The sequence below is a fragment of the Vulpes lagopus genome, chromosome 14 (genome assembly GCF_018345385.1).
Source record: "Vulpes lagopus strain Blue_001 chromosome 14, ASM1834538v1, whole genome shotgun sequence".
In the NCBI taxonomy this organism is placed as follows: domain Eukaryota; kingdom Metazoa; phylum Chordata; class Mammalia; order Carnivora; family Canidae; genus Vulpes; species Vulpes lagopus.
The window spans coordinates 3,002,255-3,018,085 of NC_054837.1; the positions used below are offsets into that span (position 1 = coordinate 3,002,255).

General features: G+C 37.8%; 1 protein-coding gene across 5 annotated transcripts in view; it reads left to right on the forward strand.

The window, feature by feature from the left end:
• Nucleotides 1-15,831, forward strand: part of PCDH15 (protocadherin related 15) — a 743,522-nt gene that overhangs the window by 476,217 nt on the left and 251,474 nt on the right. For all 5 annotated transcript variants that reach the window (XM_041729528.1, XM_041729523.1, XM_041729527.1 and 2 more), the window contains one exon: nt 5,263-5,356. In XM_041729528.1, coding sequence (XP_041585462.1) covers nt 5,263-5,356 — 94 coding nt within the window. The remainder of the gene's footprint in view (nt 1-5,262; nt 5,357-15,831) is intronic.

Consider the following 15,831-nt stretch of genomic DNA (forward strand, 5'->3'; position numbering starts at 1 on the left):
GTTCCTATAAATGAGTCATTCCTCACCATGTGCTAATGACCAGATCTATGAGGTTCTGTAACGCATTCTATTATTTTAATAACTTTTCATAGTATCGTTGTTGAGAGTTGTGTGTGACCCAGCAAATATTTATTCATCAAACATTCACAGATAAGTAAGCATTTGAACAAGATATAAAGAACACTTCCTTTCTAGTGTGATGGCCAAATATCTACATCAGCTATAGCAGGAAGGTGAGGACTTTGTGTAGATGGAATCGTGTATAACACGGAGAGGCAAAAACGCTAAGCAGAAGAACCTCCGAGTTCTATCTGGCCCTTGTTAGAATTTTAGGGGAAAAGCTTTCTTTTTATCTTCACTGGCATTTTATTTTTTTTCCCTACATGACTAAATTCATTTTGACACCGATTTTAAAGCTTATTATCTGTTACACTTCAGTGTGAACTTTGCAACTACATTGAAGATTATGTAACGTTGAAGAAAAGGATATGCACTTGCTTTTCTGTCTCCCCTTCTCTCAAAACACACATCTGAATGGAAGCACTTCCTCATGCCCTTCGCTGGACCACGGTGGCTCCTGCCACCACCGTCTCCGTCTGCTTTCTGAACTCAGCCCAACTCTGGCCTCTTCTGTGGGGGCCTATGTTTGCTCCCCGCCAATCACTGTTTCACACCAAACACCACCACATCACACATCTTCAAGGACACTCCAGCCTCTAAATATCATCGTGAGGCCTGTAATGTGATGCCCACCGGCAGCACAGGAAATCTCTCAAAGACTCAAGACACTTGTAAGGGTAAATGATATTAAATCACAGCCGGTGGAATATATTGAAAATGTTTAAAGGAGGCCTCGGATACAGAACACGAGAGCTGTGGGGTAATTTCTGTCAGCCCACAGTGTTGCTGCCCCAATATTTCCTAATCCATCATGCAATTTAGGGGAAAAAAAATGACTGCTTGGAGCATCAGATTTTTAAGTGCCAGCAGACTGGTTTATGTGGAAGGAGATCCCCCTGTACCATGTTTTAGTTACATGGCCTCAACAACTTCTGAACACCCATTTTTAGGGTTAGGCAAAGCACCCCATTGTCTACAAAAGCTTGATTTTGTTCAGCACAATATTTTTCAGAAAGATAGCCTTCAGGTTTGGTGAGGGAATTCCGTGTAATCCAATTAATATGATTGAAGTGAAAGTCACGTGGCGTAACATCAACAATTTCACAGTGAACAGCTCGGTGGCACTGAGCAGGCCCGCTGGGTTGTACAACTACCACTTATATCTAGTTCCGGAGTATCTTTATCCCTCCAAAGCGAGACCTGACCCAATAAGCAGCTGCTCCCCAGTCACCTCTCCTCTCAACCCTGGCAACCACCAATTTAGGTTCTGTCTCTATGGGTTGACCAATTGGCCATTTTTCATATAAATGGAAGAATGTAACATGGAGCCTTTCGTGTCAGATGTTTTTCACTTAGCCTAATGTTTGGAAGTTCAGCCACGTTGAGCAAATCTCAATACTTCATTCCTGTTGATGCATGCCTACTATCACGTTGTTTGCATGATACAATCTTTTTCTCCATTCATACATTGATGGACATTTGGGCTGTTTTCCGGTGCCTTGGCTCCTGTGACTACTGCGGCCGTGAACACATATGTGCATGTATTCAAGATTCTGTTTTCCATTCTTTCATGTATATTTGCATAATTGGGATTCCTGGGTCATATTGTCATTTTATGTTTACTTTTTGAGGAACTGCCAGGCTCTTTTCCACAGAGACTGGACCACTTTCTGTTTCCATCAGCCATGTACATGGGTTCCAGTTCTGTATAACCTTGTCAACGTGGTTTTTTCCCATGTGTTGTCTTTTGTTAATTATTTCCATCCTAGTAGATGTAAAGTGGTATTTATTGTAGCTTTGATTTTTATTTCTGTGACTACTAATGGCATTGAGTAATATTTTTTTTTTTTTGGCATTGAGTAATATTTTCTTGGACTTGTTTGTCATGTATTTATCTTCTTCAGAGAAATATCTGTTCAAGTCCTTTGACTAAGTTTTAATTGGGTCATTTGTATTTTTGTTATTGGGTTTTAAGAGTCCCTGACACATTTGGGGAGCCAGTCTCTTATCAGATATAATGATTTGCAAATAGTTTCTCCCATTTTCTAGGGTTTTTTTCAACTTTGTTTATGATGCCAAAAATTCTTAATGTTGGTGAAATCTAGTATACCTATTTTTTTTTATTTTGCTGATCATGCTTTTAGTGTCATATTTAAGAATCCGTTGTCAAATCCAACATCATGAGGATTTATCCTCAAGTTTTTTGCCTAAGAGTCTCATGGTCTCCGTACTTAGGTTTAGATGGTTGATCTATTTTGAATTAATTTCTGTAGATGGTGTAGTCAAACAGCTCAATTTCATTCTTTCGCATGTACATCTCCAGTTGCCCCTGCCCCATTTGTTGAAGAGACAATTCTTTCCCAATTGAATGATCTCAGCATCCATGTTTAAAACCAATTGGCCACAGATATATAGATTTATCTCTGGATTTTCAATTTTATTCCATTCCCGAGGATACGTGGGTGCTTTTATATGCCCTGATTTCCCAAGAAACTTTCTGCCCATCTTTTCCTTCCAGGCTTCCAGTGCACTAGGGTACACCTCAGCTGTAATCTTTCGCCTCAGGTGACTACAGGTTATTTCATGCCTTCCAGTGAGTTCCAGGAAAAAAAACAAAAACAAAAACCAAACTGCTTCCCTGCATCCAGTGAGTTCTGAGTTAGGCAAAAATAAAGACAAGCAGCATGCATTATTCCTCCAGACCAGCAAACAGAATTGTTTATGAATAAGGATAGTTCTGCTCCCACTAGAAATGGGGACCAGAGTGTCATCCTGGGAAGGCTGACCGCCGTATTCAAGACCACTGATGTGGCTCCTGTGAGATATATTTTCAATCATGTAAGATATAAGGAGCACTATTGTTGATGTTTTAAAGAAACTATTCTTATGTATTTTTATTATGTGAACTTACAAGAATTCCTGCATTCCTAAAGGCGGCCCAGGGTGTCCTGCTCTATAGCTTCCAGCCGGCTGGTAGTTATTTCAGAAATTTCACCTTTGCTAGTTATTTCAGAAATTTCAGGAAAGTGTGCTTGTGTGTACCCATCCACTAGTCTATAAAACCCACAAAATATGACCTATTCTTTCTCTCCTTTTCCATCTCCCAAATATCCTGTCCAACTGCCTACTGTTCTGGGACACAAGGCACACACCATCTCAAGCGAAGGGATATCTCCATAATAATCACCTGACCATTAAAAATTAGCTGTTTATGTATAATATGGGAATACTGTATAAGGTTCTAGAGATTTTCTAGTTTAATGTATGGAATAGAATATTGATGTTTGAACCTTAAACTGAGGGGAGAAAATGGAAAGCAGTAACTCAGTTTTCTTTTTTCTTTCATTGTACTATGGCTAGGTTTTCAGGTTTCCTTCCTTTTCTCTTTTTTTTTTCTTTTTTTTTTTTTTTTTAACAAGATGTTATTTGTTTGAGAGAGAGCGAGAGCCAGAGAGATCACAGAGGGAGAGGGAGATGGAGAAGCAGACTTGCCACTGAGCAGGGAGTCCAAACTGGGGCTCGATCCCAGGACCCTGGATCATGACCTGAGCCGAAGGGAGACACTTTACCGACTGAACCACCCTGGTGCCCTTCTTCCTTTTCTTAAACAGCTTGTGAATACATCTCAGAAGCAATAAATGTCTTAGTTTTTTCTTGAAGTCATTTTACATTGAGATTATCAGAACCACCTGCAGTGTGGGAAGTTACTCCAAAAGCCATTGTTATGAACTACTCTGGGGCTTGATTTTCAGTTATTTTGACAAAACATTTAAAAACTGTTCAAGTAGTGGACTTAGTTTTCATAGTTATACCACATGTTTAGAGCTTTTCAAAGTCCATCTGATCAACAATAACACAATAAAACTGTAACTCTGACTTTGATTCATTGGTGTTGACTCTCTTTACCCAACTACCATGTGTGATATGAATGGCTTAAATTCCACTATAACAATAAAACACTTGGATTAAAATGTAAAAGCCTTCTATCACTCAGAAATAGATTGGTTTTATGATTGAATAAATATTTTCATGTTTTATTATATTAATATAACCTGTCCTCTACAACAGATGCTTGTTAGGACTTTATTAAAATGTCAAGTACAGCATCAGATTGTAGTATCTAAGACATAAATGTAGAACTTGCTTTAAAGAACATTGTAAGTGACCAAACTGTTATAAAACAAATTACATTGCAGAATAAAGTCTTAAATATTTGGAGGCATTTGTTTTAAACAGCGAAAGGGCAAGAAGTAGTATTAAAATATTCTAATCATGAGAATTTGTCCAAAGGCTATTCATCTCCCATTATACATAATAAAATTAAGAAGCATCTAAATTTCAAAGGAACAACTAAACTCTAAAATTGTTGGTGTATCTGACAAAAATTTGCTTTTATAAATCCTAAAATGAGAGAGTGAAGGCTCATAAAATTATGTTTTCTTAAAAAGAATGTAAACTCTGCAGTCTGATTCCTCTCTGGAAAACAACGTATTTAGAAATGATCATTATAGAGAATAAAAACAAATATTACAAAAAGAATCCCAATACATGTGAAAGTTGTAATATTCCACTGCATATTTTCTGATTGTCTACAATGAGCCTCAATTGTTTCAAAATGAGAAAAGAAGGATGAGATAGATGTTAATTGTTAGTGTTTGTCAAAGGTGGAATTCAGATGTTTGCATTTCCAGTAATGGACACATAACTGGCAATGGATGGGAATGTCAATATATATGAGTTTGAGTTCTAAGAAACCATTCCTTGATTCAAAGGAATATGAAACAGCTAAAGATTAATGGAGTCTTTTACCTTTGAAATAATCATAAACAAGATAGATATCTTTCTTCCCGGAATGAATCAAACACTGTTTTATTTTTCTCTTGGAGCCTGGAGAATCAGCTGGGTTATCTCCTTCAGTTTGGCAGTTTTTCATTGTTGCTATTCAGAAGCTCAACAGCCTTAAAAGCTTTTTTTTTTTTTTTCCAATTTTCCACATGAATCCTAGATTCCTGCATCTTAAATATTCAGGCGACATTTGCCAACAGGGCAGAACCCGTGGAAAGTAGTTCCCAATGGGAGGAAGACTCCGTGACTTAGGATCTTTGTGTGTCTCATCTGTTTGTTTGTTTTCTTTGTTACTAGTACTGGGATTCTAACCTTAGGGAAAGCCCTGGACAGGGAAAGCACCGATCGCTACATCCTGATCGTCACTGCTTCGGATGGCAGGCCCGATGGGGTGAGTACCCAGCCTGGGGACAGGTGGCAAGAACGGTGTGGGAGCAAGAGAGCCTTGTAGCCTGATGCATCACAACGCATCACAATCCTGAGTCTGGGAAGTCATCCCTTTGCACCCGGAGCAGCTCCTTAATACTTGGAGAAGTGCTCTTGTCTCTAATGGGCTCTTTTAAGAGTGGGACCCATGCTCTGAACCTGTCACAGTGTTGGAACTTTTCACCTTGACAGAGTATGTACCTGCCATTGGCACTCTTACCCAACTTTTGGGGAAAAAAATGAAATCTAACGGTCTAAAACGCATTCCACGGTGGTCATCATGAGCATGGCACTCAGAAATGTGTCCTGGCAGTTTTCCTCTGTTTGGAATCTGCTCCCTTTAATGTCATTTTTTTGAGGGGGTTGGAAAGGGGGTGTGGATACATGTCTTGAAGCTCTTAGGAAGCCACGTTGATGGATTCTGCACGTTATTTGTAAGCAGCATTCAGGATCCTGACTAATCCTTGCTGATTGGAGTGGTTTAAATGGGCCCATCATACCAAAAGGATAAGTTTTGTTTTCTCTGCACCTAAAAATCGCTTTTAAGAATAAATCAACTGTTTAGTCATTCTGGAGTGTTTTAAAATCATTGAACTGTATTATTTAAACCAACTTGCTTACAACCACTACTGTTCTAATTTTTTTTTAACATTATGATATATCAATTGTTGGTAACAGGTCCTTAGACTGTTTTGGTTTTGGGTTTGTACGTCTTGTATGACACAAAGTAGTTTTTTCTTTAGTCACATGCTTATAGACCAACCCACTGTCCTCTGGAAGTAGTTTCAAATTCACTTTAGGAGTATAGGCAAGGCTCACTCAATTAAAAGAGCAACACGGCTCTGCTTGACTTAAGATGACCTGTTTGATCCGTATGATAGATTCGCTGGGGGCATATCTTTGAGAAGGATTGCTCAGAAAATCTTATCTTGATAAAAACATATACGTTTGCTACCTGTACAGTTTTATTACTTTAATTAAAAGTTAGAAAAATACATAAAGATGATTAATTAAACTTGATGATCTATCTGCCCATACTAAGCCATTTGGCATTGCTCAAACATTAGGTAAAACAGTTAGTTACATTTAAATAATAAAATATGCAGAAAAAACTGGGTCACTAGTGGGGCTACTAGAAGGTACTTAGATTTACGAAGAAAAATAAAACCAAGATCGATTTTATATATGCATCATTCCTGATTAGGAGTATGCCTGTGTTACATATATATAAAGAAGTTGGTGTGAGTCTCAAGAAGAAAATAAGAGAAGAATTTGACACATGGAAGATTAACTGGCAACTTGCCTAGGAGAAAATGAGGAGGGTCCTGGGGAGCCATTATTTAGTATGGAGGAAGAGGTATTATTAGAAAAGGAAAAGAAATGAGTAGCACTCAGGTCAGTCATTAGGATAGAAAAAAATTCATTAAGATTTTAAAAAAAAAAGAAAGAAAGAAAACAGGGCAACCCCAGTGGCCCAGTGGTTTGGCACCTGCCTTCGGCCCAGGGCATGATCCTGGAGTCCCGGGATCGAGTCCCACATCCGGCTCCCTGCATGGAGCCTGCTTCTCCCTCTGCCTGTGTCTCTGCCTCTCTCTCTCTCTCTCTCTCTCTCTCTCTTTCTCTCTCTCTCTGTCATGAATAAATAAATAAAATCCTTAAAAAAAAAAAAGGAAACCTAATACACAGCTTTGGAAGATGTCACATTACAAATCAGAGATTAATGGCAGTGATATTAGCTAAGACCCTTTAAACCTGCCCTTAACAATAATTTCTTAGGCAAGAGAACAGAAGGGAAAAATAGAGTATATTAAGATATCCAGCATAGTCTCAATCTACTAATTATGGGTTTACCACATCAAAAATTGAGACTAAATTCTGGGTTAATTTCTTCTAGAGCATTTTTCCCCCCAGTTACTTTCTTGGTAATTTCAGGCCCCTTGGCCAAGTCACTTAGCATTTCTGGTCCCACCACTACTCAGGTATTTACAATCTTATGATCAGTAAGGTCTCATTCAGCTTTAAAATTCTGACCCTCTCACATAAATATGTTTTATATTTTTATTTTTTTAAGATTTTATTTATTTATTCATGAGATACATAGAAAAAGGCAGAGACACAGGCAGAGGGAGAAGCAGGCTCCATGCAGGGAGCCCGATGTGGGACTCGATCCCACCACCTGGGATCACACCCTGAGCCAAAGGCAGACACTCAATCACTGAGCCACCCAGGTGTCCCCATAAATATGTTTCATTTTCTAAAGTTTGTATTGAGAATATCAGTAGAGAAAGGGATGTTTAGATTTCAAATAAAAGCCTCTTCAGCTGATTCCATTATTTACATAATTTTAGGGTTGGGCTTCCATGTATCTGAAGGAGAAAATGATAATACAATCAGTGCAGTGTCATGTTGTGATGTGCTTTTCTTATCTACACATTTAATCTTGTGTCCTTTGTAGAATTATGGAAAATTAACCTTTTAATCTTAATGATCGTGGTTTTCAAGAAAGGTACTTACTGAGCACAGACCCCAGGTGCAGGTATTTTTCTTAAATCAAAATTATTACCAGCAATTTGTGTGAAACAGCTTGGGAAGGTATGATTTGATAATTTCATCATGGAAACACCACCTCTCCCACCCTTCCCCACACTGTGTTTTTAGGGGAGAAGAACGCTAACGTTTATTGCTCATTGTTAATGTTTTGTAGACGAAGTTGATGACATTTTACTTGATGCTCTTGGGTTTTTTTTTTCCCATTTCTAAATCAATTTTGTCAATAGTAGCAGGAAAAACCTAAACAAGTTAAATATCTCATTATTATAAATAATGAGATTTCTTTGTCTACCATGAATACAGAAAAACTCATACTCTTTATATTTTCATAGCTATTTACATTTACTTGAAATTCCTTGCAAATCAATATAGTCGAAAACTCCCTAAGAAAACTTCTACCATGTTTTATTCCAATGTTTTCACATTTTAGCTGAAATGACTTTGAAACGTTTATATAGCACTTGCTTTTGTAAGCACCTACATTTCACCTTATTTATAATAATAGCTCCCAAATGCGTTTTTGAAGGAATACACACACAACATCTTTTCGGAGGCTTCTTTGTAACATTATTTACTTCTAATCTAAACTAAGTCTAACCAATCTGAACTAAAAATACAATTTATTGGAATATTTTCATGGAAAATGTGGGCAAACTTTATTATGTTCATGGATATAGTTTGATCAACAGGGAGGAAAAAAATTTCCTTGACCCTTTAATGTCCCTCACTGGGTCTAAAAATTAAAAGTGACAAAGAGAGATTAAGAGGGAAAAGCACACAAATTTATTTAAGTTTTACAGGATGTGGGAGCCCCAATAAGGAAGTGAAGACCCAAGAATTGGTGAAACCTGCTTGCTCTAATAGGAGGTTAAATGAAGAGAGGCGGGTGTGGAAAAGCAGCTAAGCTCTGTTGGGAAGCTAAAGGGAGGTGTGAATTATTTGGACAAGGTCTGCTTGTATAGAATTCTCTCCGTCTCAACTTCTTGCTCTTGTTGATAATAAAAATGTTACCTTCCTTCTGATACAGGGAGTACATCTTTCCGTGGGAATTTAATATCCTGATTTTAAGAAAAAGAAGGAAGGACTGAGTGTTTTTCCTGCATTTGCTGTTTTTCAAGTGCCTTTAACTCAAAAGGGTCAATATACCAAAGAGGCATATTTTGGGGTGTTGTTTTCTGAACTCCTTCATCAATCACTGGTAGCAAGAGCCTTTAGGAAGATGGCTGGAGGTAAGAGAAAACCAAGCAGCAGGGGCTTAACCGAAGCAGGATTTATTGGTCTCAAATATAAGGAAACATAGAGGTGGACAGGAAAGGGCTCGTGTACAGGACTTCAACAGCTCATCAGGGATGCCCACTGTCTCTTTCCTGCTCTGCCATTTTGTTTTCATCTTCACGGTTACCTAATGGGTTTCTGATGACTAATGCCACTCTAGGCATCTGTTCTCCATTGCCAAGAGCAGAGGGCAAAGACGAATCCCAGGAGAGTCCACCCTCTTTTCTACCTGGAACTCGAGCTTTTTCTGAGACCACACTTGGCATCATGCTTCTTATTTTTTATTATCTACACCAGGCTGAAAGATTACTAACCTAGTAAGTAGGGCTTATGGATTGTGGTTGTCAATAAACCAGTAGCACAGCAAAATATATGCATATGCAAATCACAGTGAAAGATGTAAATATGCAGAGGGTGCTCAGGATTTTCTCTTTCTTTTTTTTTTTAAGCAAATTTATCAGTTGTCATTTCCCAATGGGCAAACATTCCTACTCAAAATGCAAAGACGTTCTGTAGTGTGAATATCTCTGAACAGATTCCATGAGTTCAGCAATATTGTTTTCCTTCTTGAAATAGATAATGACTTGATTATATCACAGTTTTTGCTCCTGTAAAATTTTCTAGAATTCCTACCTTGACTTACTCCATTATGGCTTTTATAGTGAATATCGGGGGTGTTTTATAGTTTCAAATTGTCAGTAGTCTTAGCATCTATGCTTGGGTCTTTAGCATTATTCTCTGAAAGTCTTTTAAACATGATAGTATAAATAAGCATTTAGAATCTAGAAGTTGAACATTTAACTATTTAATCAAACTATAGGAAACATTGGCGAAAGGAAAAAATATATATGCCAGAAGAATTGTGTGTGAAATGCAAATAACTGAATTTCAATATAGACCATGTAATAAAATTTTAGAAGAGAATAATTATATTGGTAGTTTTTGAAAAAACAAAACTGCAGTGGGTTTATTTGGGTGTATACTCATAAAAAAAAAAATGACCGTGTAATTTTAAAAGAGAATGAGCTACTTGTTCATTCTCTTCAAAAACCATAGATTTATGTTTCTTATTTTTTGAGGGGGGATAAAATATTGACATTTTTGTGTTTTTTGAAGTAAATCTTCCAGAAGTTTTTTTTTTTTAATTGTGACATAATCTATGATGTTCTACTAGTCTCTGTTATGTTTATATTACATAAAATAAATTATATTTTATGACATATTATTGCAATATATTTTTTTATAAAGGATATACTCTCCTCACACTGCACTCAAATATACATGGAGTTAAAAGCTTATCTTTTTTTTTTATACCTAATCTAATCTTCCTGAGTGCACTCTACTGCCTAGACACTAATGTGTACCTGGACTGGGTCAGGTCACACTTAACTTCTTGAAACAACATCCCAACCTCTTCTGTTTAAAACACTCTTTTCAAGGTAAACATATGCTAACCAGTGACGCTGCTAATAGTGCTCTTCCTCTCTTGCCTACCCTCATCCTAAAATTGTACAGGTGCAGGGTATGCTTACTAGTTCTTGATGTTGGCAGGAGGGTACCCAGCTTGAATGTTCTCCATCTCTGCCGGTCTCTGTTTGTCTGGTGTGTCTGGTTTGGCCTCTCAACTGCTGGCTTTTGAATTCTATCCAGAGCCCTAATGACTCCTTTGAGTATTTGGTATATCTGTTGCTGCCCAGCATTGACGAGAACTTGACTGTGACCATCAGGGTCCTTTGCCCTCACCCAAGACCTTGCTCACATTAGTGATCTCTTAGCCTCTAGAATTCCTGAGCCACACACACAGAGAAACCAAGTTTCTCTCTTTGGCCACCTGTCTTTGTCACTGCTGCATAGTCACCGCCATGTCCTATTAGATGGGACTGCCATGGAAATTCTCTGGAGGTTTCCATGTTTCACAAGAGTCGGCCACTGTTTCACCTGAAGTTCTCTTACTTTCTCAGTAGCTATCAACTACTCTCCCCAAGGTGCTTTTCCCAGGCTTCCTCTCTGTAGGTGTGACCCAGAACAGTTGGGGGAGGGGATGAAGGGAAGGAGATCTGCATCCCACCTCCTTGTGTTCTCTGTGCCCCCTAGCCTTCCCCATAATCCAGAATAGGAAGCCATCCCCTGTTCTGCTTTTCTGGGAGATATTTTCTATTCTTTCATTCTCAAAAGGGGAAGAAGCCTCCATGTGAGCCTCCCTGGTAGGAAGAGCACCCAGTCTATGTCATCAAAGGAACTTTATGATCTCGGTCAAGTGCTTGGCTCTTGATATTGTAGCCACAGGATGATTTGTATCTATGAATATAATGTTTGGATTAATATAGCCTAAAAAGAATGCCCGTTACAGAGTATATATATTTTCCTTGTCCTATTAGATGAAAACAATGATGGTCAGATTCTAAACAACACATCATCATTGTTCCAGACTCCAAACTCCATTTTTAGCAGAAGGAATTAAATGTGCTAATAAGCATCAGTTTGAACATACATGTTTATAAAAATGTTTAAAGAGTCTTTTTGTATATGTATGTGTCTATGGATGCATTTCCAAATTGACAAAAAAAAAAAGCTACATCATTTCATTCTCTATGTCTCAGTTATATAACATATTACACACATTTTTCTGTTTGTCAGTTTATGAGTAGATAGTTTCATTTAGATCTATATCAGTGGAAAGTCATCATAATTGTATCTTCAGTAACTAGAGAATGAGTACATTTTTTAAAGAGTTTATTTATTTATTCATAAGAGACACACAGAGAGAGGCAGAGACACAGGCAGAGGGAGAAGCAGGCTCCATGTAGGGAACCCGACATGGGACTCGATCCTGGGTCTCCATGATCCCACCCTGGGCTGAAAGCGGCGCTAAACTGCTGAGCCACCCAGGCTGCCCGATTGAGTACATTTTTAACACCCTAAATAACTTCTTGTTAAACCAGGTTTTCAATATTTTTTTTAAAAAAGGTTTTATTTATTTATTCATGAGGGTCACAGAGCGAGAAGCGCAGACATAGGCAGAAGGAGAAGCAGGCTCCTCGTAGGGAGCCTGATGTAGGGCTGGATCCCAGGACCCTGGGATCATACCCATGGCTAAAGGCAGATGCTCAACTACTGAGCCATACAGGTACCCCAGGTTTTCAATAATTTAAGAAATTAGCTCAAGAGATTCAATAAAGTCCATAATATAAAATTAAGGAAGATTACAAAATATTTCAAAAAAAGTTCTCATGAACTAAAAAATGATTTGTGTAGATAAATGTACATATGTTTGCATTTTTTTTACTTTGACTCTACATCTCACATTTTTTATACTATACCAAACCAAAGGTGCCATATTAGTGTTTTTATTTCAAGACCATACCAGTTTATGAAAATGTGTATTCAGACTGTTTGCTGCAACAGAAATGTCTGCTTGCATTGTTGAGAATTTAATTGGATTGTGAGGATTTAGCCATGATAAACTCTATGAGATTTTATAATTAAAATAATGATCCCCAAAATAACAATTTATGAAATGTAGTACTAAACTGCAGATTCTTCCAGCTAGTAGAACTGTAAGTTGATACAACTTTTTAGAAAATAGGCAATAAGGCAAATTCCCTTAATGGGAAAGATAGCTTTTGCACTGATTAGGTTTATTAGTTCTGTGTCTTATCTTTTTTATTTAATTGGCATAATACAGATTGATTTTTAAAATTAATGGTGAACATGTGTTCACTGACATATTGTTCTTTTTATAGATTTTATTTAAAATTCCCTAAGCTGATGTCCTAAGTATTCAACATTAACCAACCAAAAATCAATCCCTGATAAGATACATAGACATCCTATTAGGGCACAAATCCATATTGAAGCATTGTCACCGTCTTTCTGAGCCAATCAAAAAAATCTACAAGATTGTGCTTTACAACCAACAAATCTACAACTATTTCAATAGATTTAAATGATAGAGTCAATAGGTCTAATGTGTAGCCTGGGCACTTTTAATGATTAACCAAATGATTCTGTTGCAAATGGTCTTTGGATGACTTTTCAGGAAAAACACAAACTGGAAATTATTCTATGTGTGTTTATTACTTAATACTTATGTAAAAAGAGACATGAGTATTCCTCATGTCATATACGATCACTAAGATGTGGAAAAATATGTCAACATGGTCCATAGATTTTGGCCCCTCTTAATACAAAAACAATGGACTCATCATTTAACTTTGCAGATTACTTGGTGACCCTGCTCTCTTCTGCATTACTCAGCTCCCGTTCATGGTCTTTGAGCACCAAAACAGTCTGAAACATCACACATCACAGCATCAAGCTATGGGGATTGTAAAGAATATGATGAAAACCTATATAGTAGAGTGACACGGAAATATGGACAGGCCGGCACAAAGAGTATCAGGCCACTTGAAGGAAAGTCAGCAAATTCTACTGTGACTGCTCAGATTTTTACTCCAGGCTATCAATTTCCACGTCTTATTGACCCTCAGGCAAATGGAAAACTCTTGTTTCTGTAAAAACATCCTTTTACTGGTTTTAACTCTTACACAACTTTTAGAGAAATAGCATTTGTTTCACTGATTTTTATTATAAAAGCAATGTAGCCCTGTTGGACGAAATGTGGAAATTATATACAAGTTAAAAGGAGCAAATTAAATTTTCTGCATTTCATCTCATCAGGTAATGTTTGAATTTATACAGCTCCATATATATCTACATATAAGTGGGTTTGTGCTCATGCATCTTTTCTTTTTTTTTTTTTACTAACTTTTATTGGTGTTCAATTTACCAACATACAGAAAAACACCCAGTGCTCATCCCGTCAAGTGTCCACCTCAGTGCCCGTCACCCATTCCCCTCCAACACCCGCCCTCCTCCCCTTCCACCACCCCTAGTTCGTTTCCCCGAGTTAGGAGTCTTTATGTTCTGTCTCCCTTCCTGATATTTCCCAACATTTCTTTCCCCTTCCTTTATATTCCCTTTCACTATTATTCATATTCCCCAAATGAATGAGAACATACACTGTTTGTCCTTCTCCGATTGACTTATTTCACTCAGCATAATACCCTCCAGTTCCATCCACGTTGAAGCAAATGGTGGGTATTTGTCGTTTCTAATGGCTGAGGAATATTCCATTGTATACATACACCACATCTTCTTTATCCATCATCTTTCGATGGACACCGAGGCTCCTTCCACAGTTTGGCTATTGTGGCCATTGCTGATAGAAACATCGGGGTGCAGGTGTCCCGACGTTTCATTGCATCTGAATCTTTGGGGTAAATCTCCAACAGTGCAATTGCTGGGTCGTAGGGCAGGTCTATTAACTCTTTGAGGAACCTCCACACAGTTTTCCAGAGTGGCTGCACCAGTTCACATTCCCACCAACAGTGTAAGAGGGTTCCCTTTTCTCCGCATCCTCTCCAACATTTGTTGTTTCCTGCCTTGTTAATTTTCCCCATTCTCACTGGTGTGAGGTGGTATCTCATTGTGGTTTTGATTTGTATTTCCCTGATGGCAAGTGATGCAGAGCATTTTCTCATGTGCATGTTGGCCATGTCCATGTCTTCCTCTGTGAGATTTCTCTTCATGTCTTTTGCCCATTTCATGATTGGATTGTTTGTTTCTTTGGTGTTGAGTTTAATAAGTTCTTTATAGATTTTGGAAACTAGCCCTTTATCTGATATGTCATTTGCAAATATCTTCTCCCATTCTGTAGGTTGTCTTTTAGTTTTGTTGACTGTATCCTTTGCTGTGCAAAAGCTTCTTATCTTGATGAAGTCCCAATAGTTCATTTTTGCTTTTGTTTCTTTTGCCTTTGTGGATGTATCTTGCAAGAAGTTACTGTGGCCGAGTTCAAAAAGGGTGTTGCCTGTGTTCTCCTCTAGGATTTTGATGGAATCTTGTCTCACATTTAGATCTCTCATCCATTTTGAGTTTATCTTTGTGTATGGTGAAAGAGAGTGGTCCAGTTTCATTCTTCTGCATGTGGATGTCCAATTTTCCCAGCACCATTTATTGAAGAGACTGTCTTTCTTCCAATGGATAGTCTTTCCTCCTTTATCGAATATTAGATGACCGTACATTTCAGGGTCCTCTTCTGGGTTCTCTATTCTGTTCCATTGATCTATGTGTCTGTTTTTGTGCCAGTACCACACTGTCTTGATGACCACAGCTTTGTAGTACAACCTGAAATCTGGCATTGTGATGCCCCCAGATATGGTTTTCTTTTTTAAAATTCCCCTGGCTATTTGGGGTCTTTTCTGATTCCACACAAATATTAAAATAATTTGTTCTAGCTCTCTGAAGAAAGTCCATGGTATTTTGATAGGGATTGCATTAAACGTATAAATTGCCCTGGGTAACATTGACATTTTTACAATATTAATTCTGCCAATCCATGAGCATGGAATATTTTTCCATCTCTTTGTGTCTTCCTCAATTTCTTTCAGAAGTGTTCTATAGTTTTTAGGGTATAGATCTTTTACCTCTTTGGTTAGGTTTATTCCTAGGTATCTTATGCTTTTGGGTGCAATTATAAATGGGATTAACTCCTTAATTTCTCTTTCTTCAGTCTCATTGTTAGTGTATAGAAATGCCATTGATTTCTGGGCA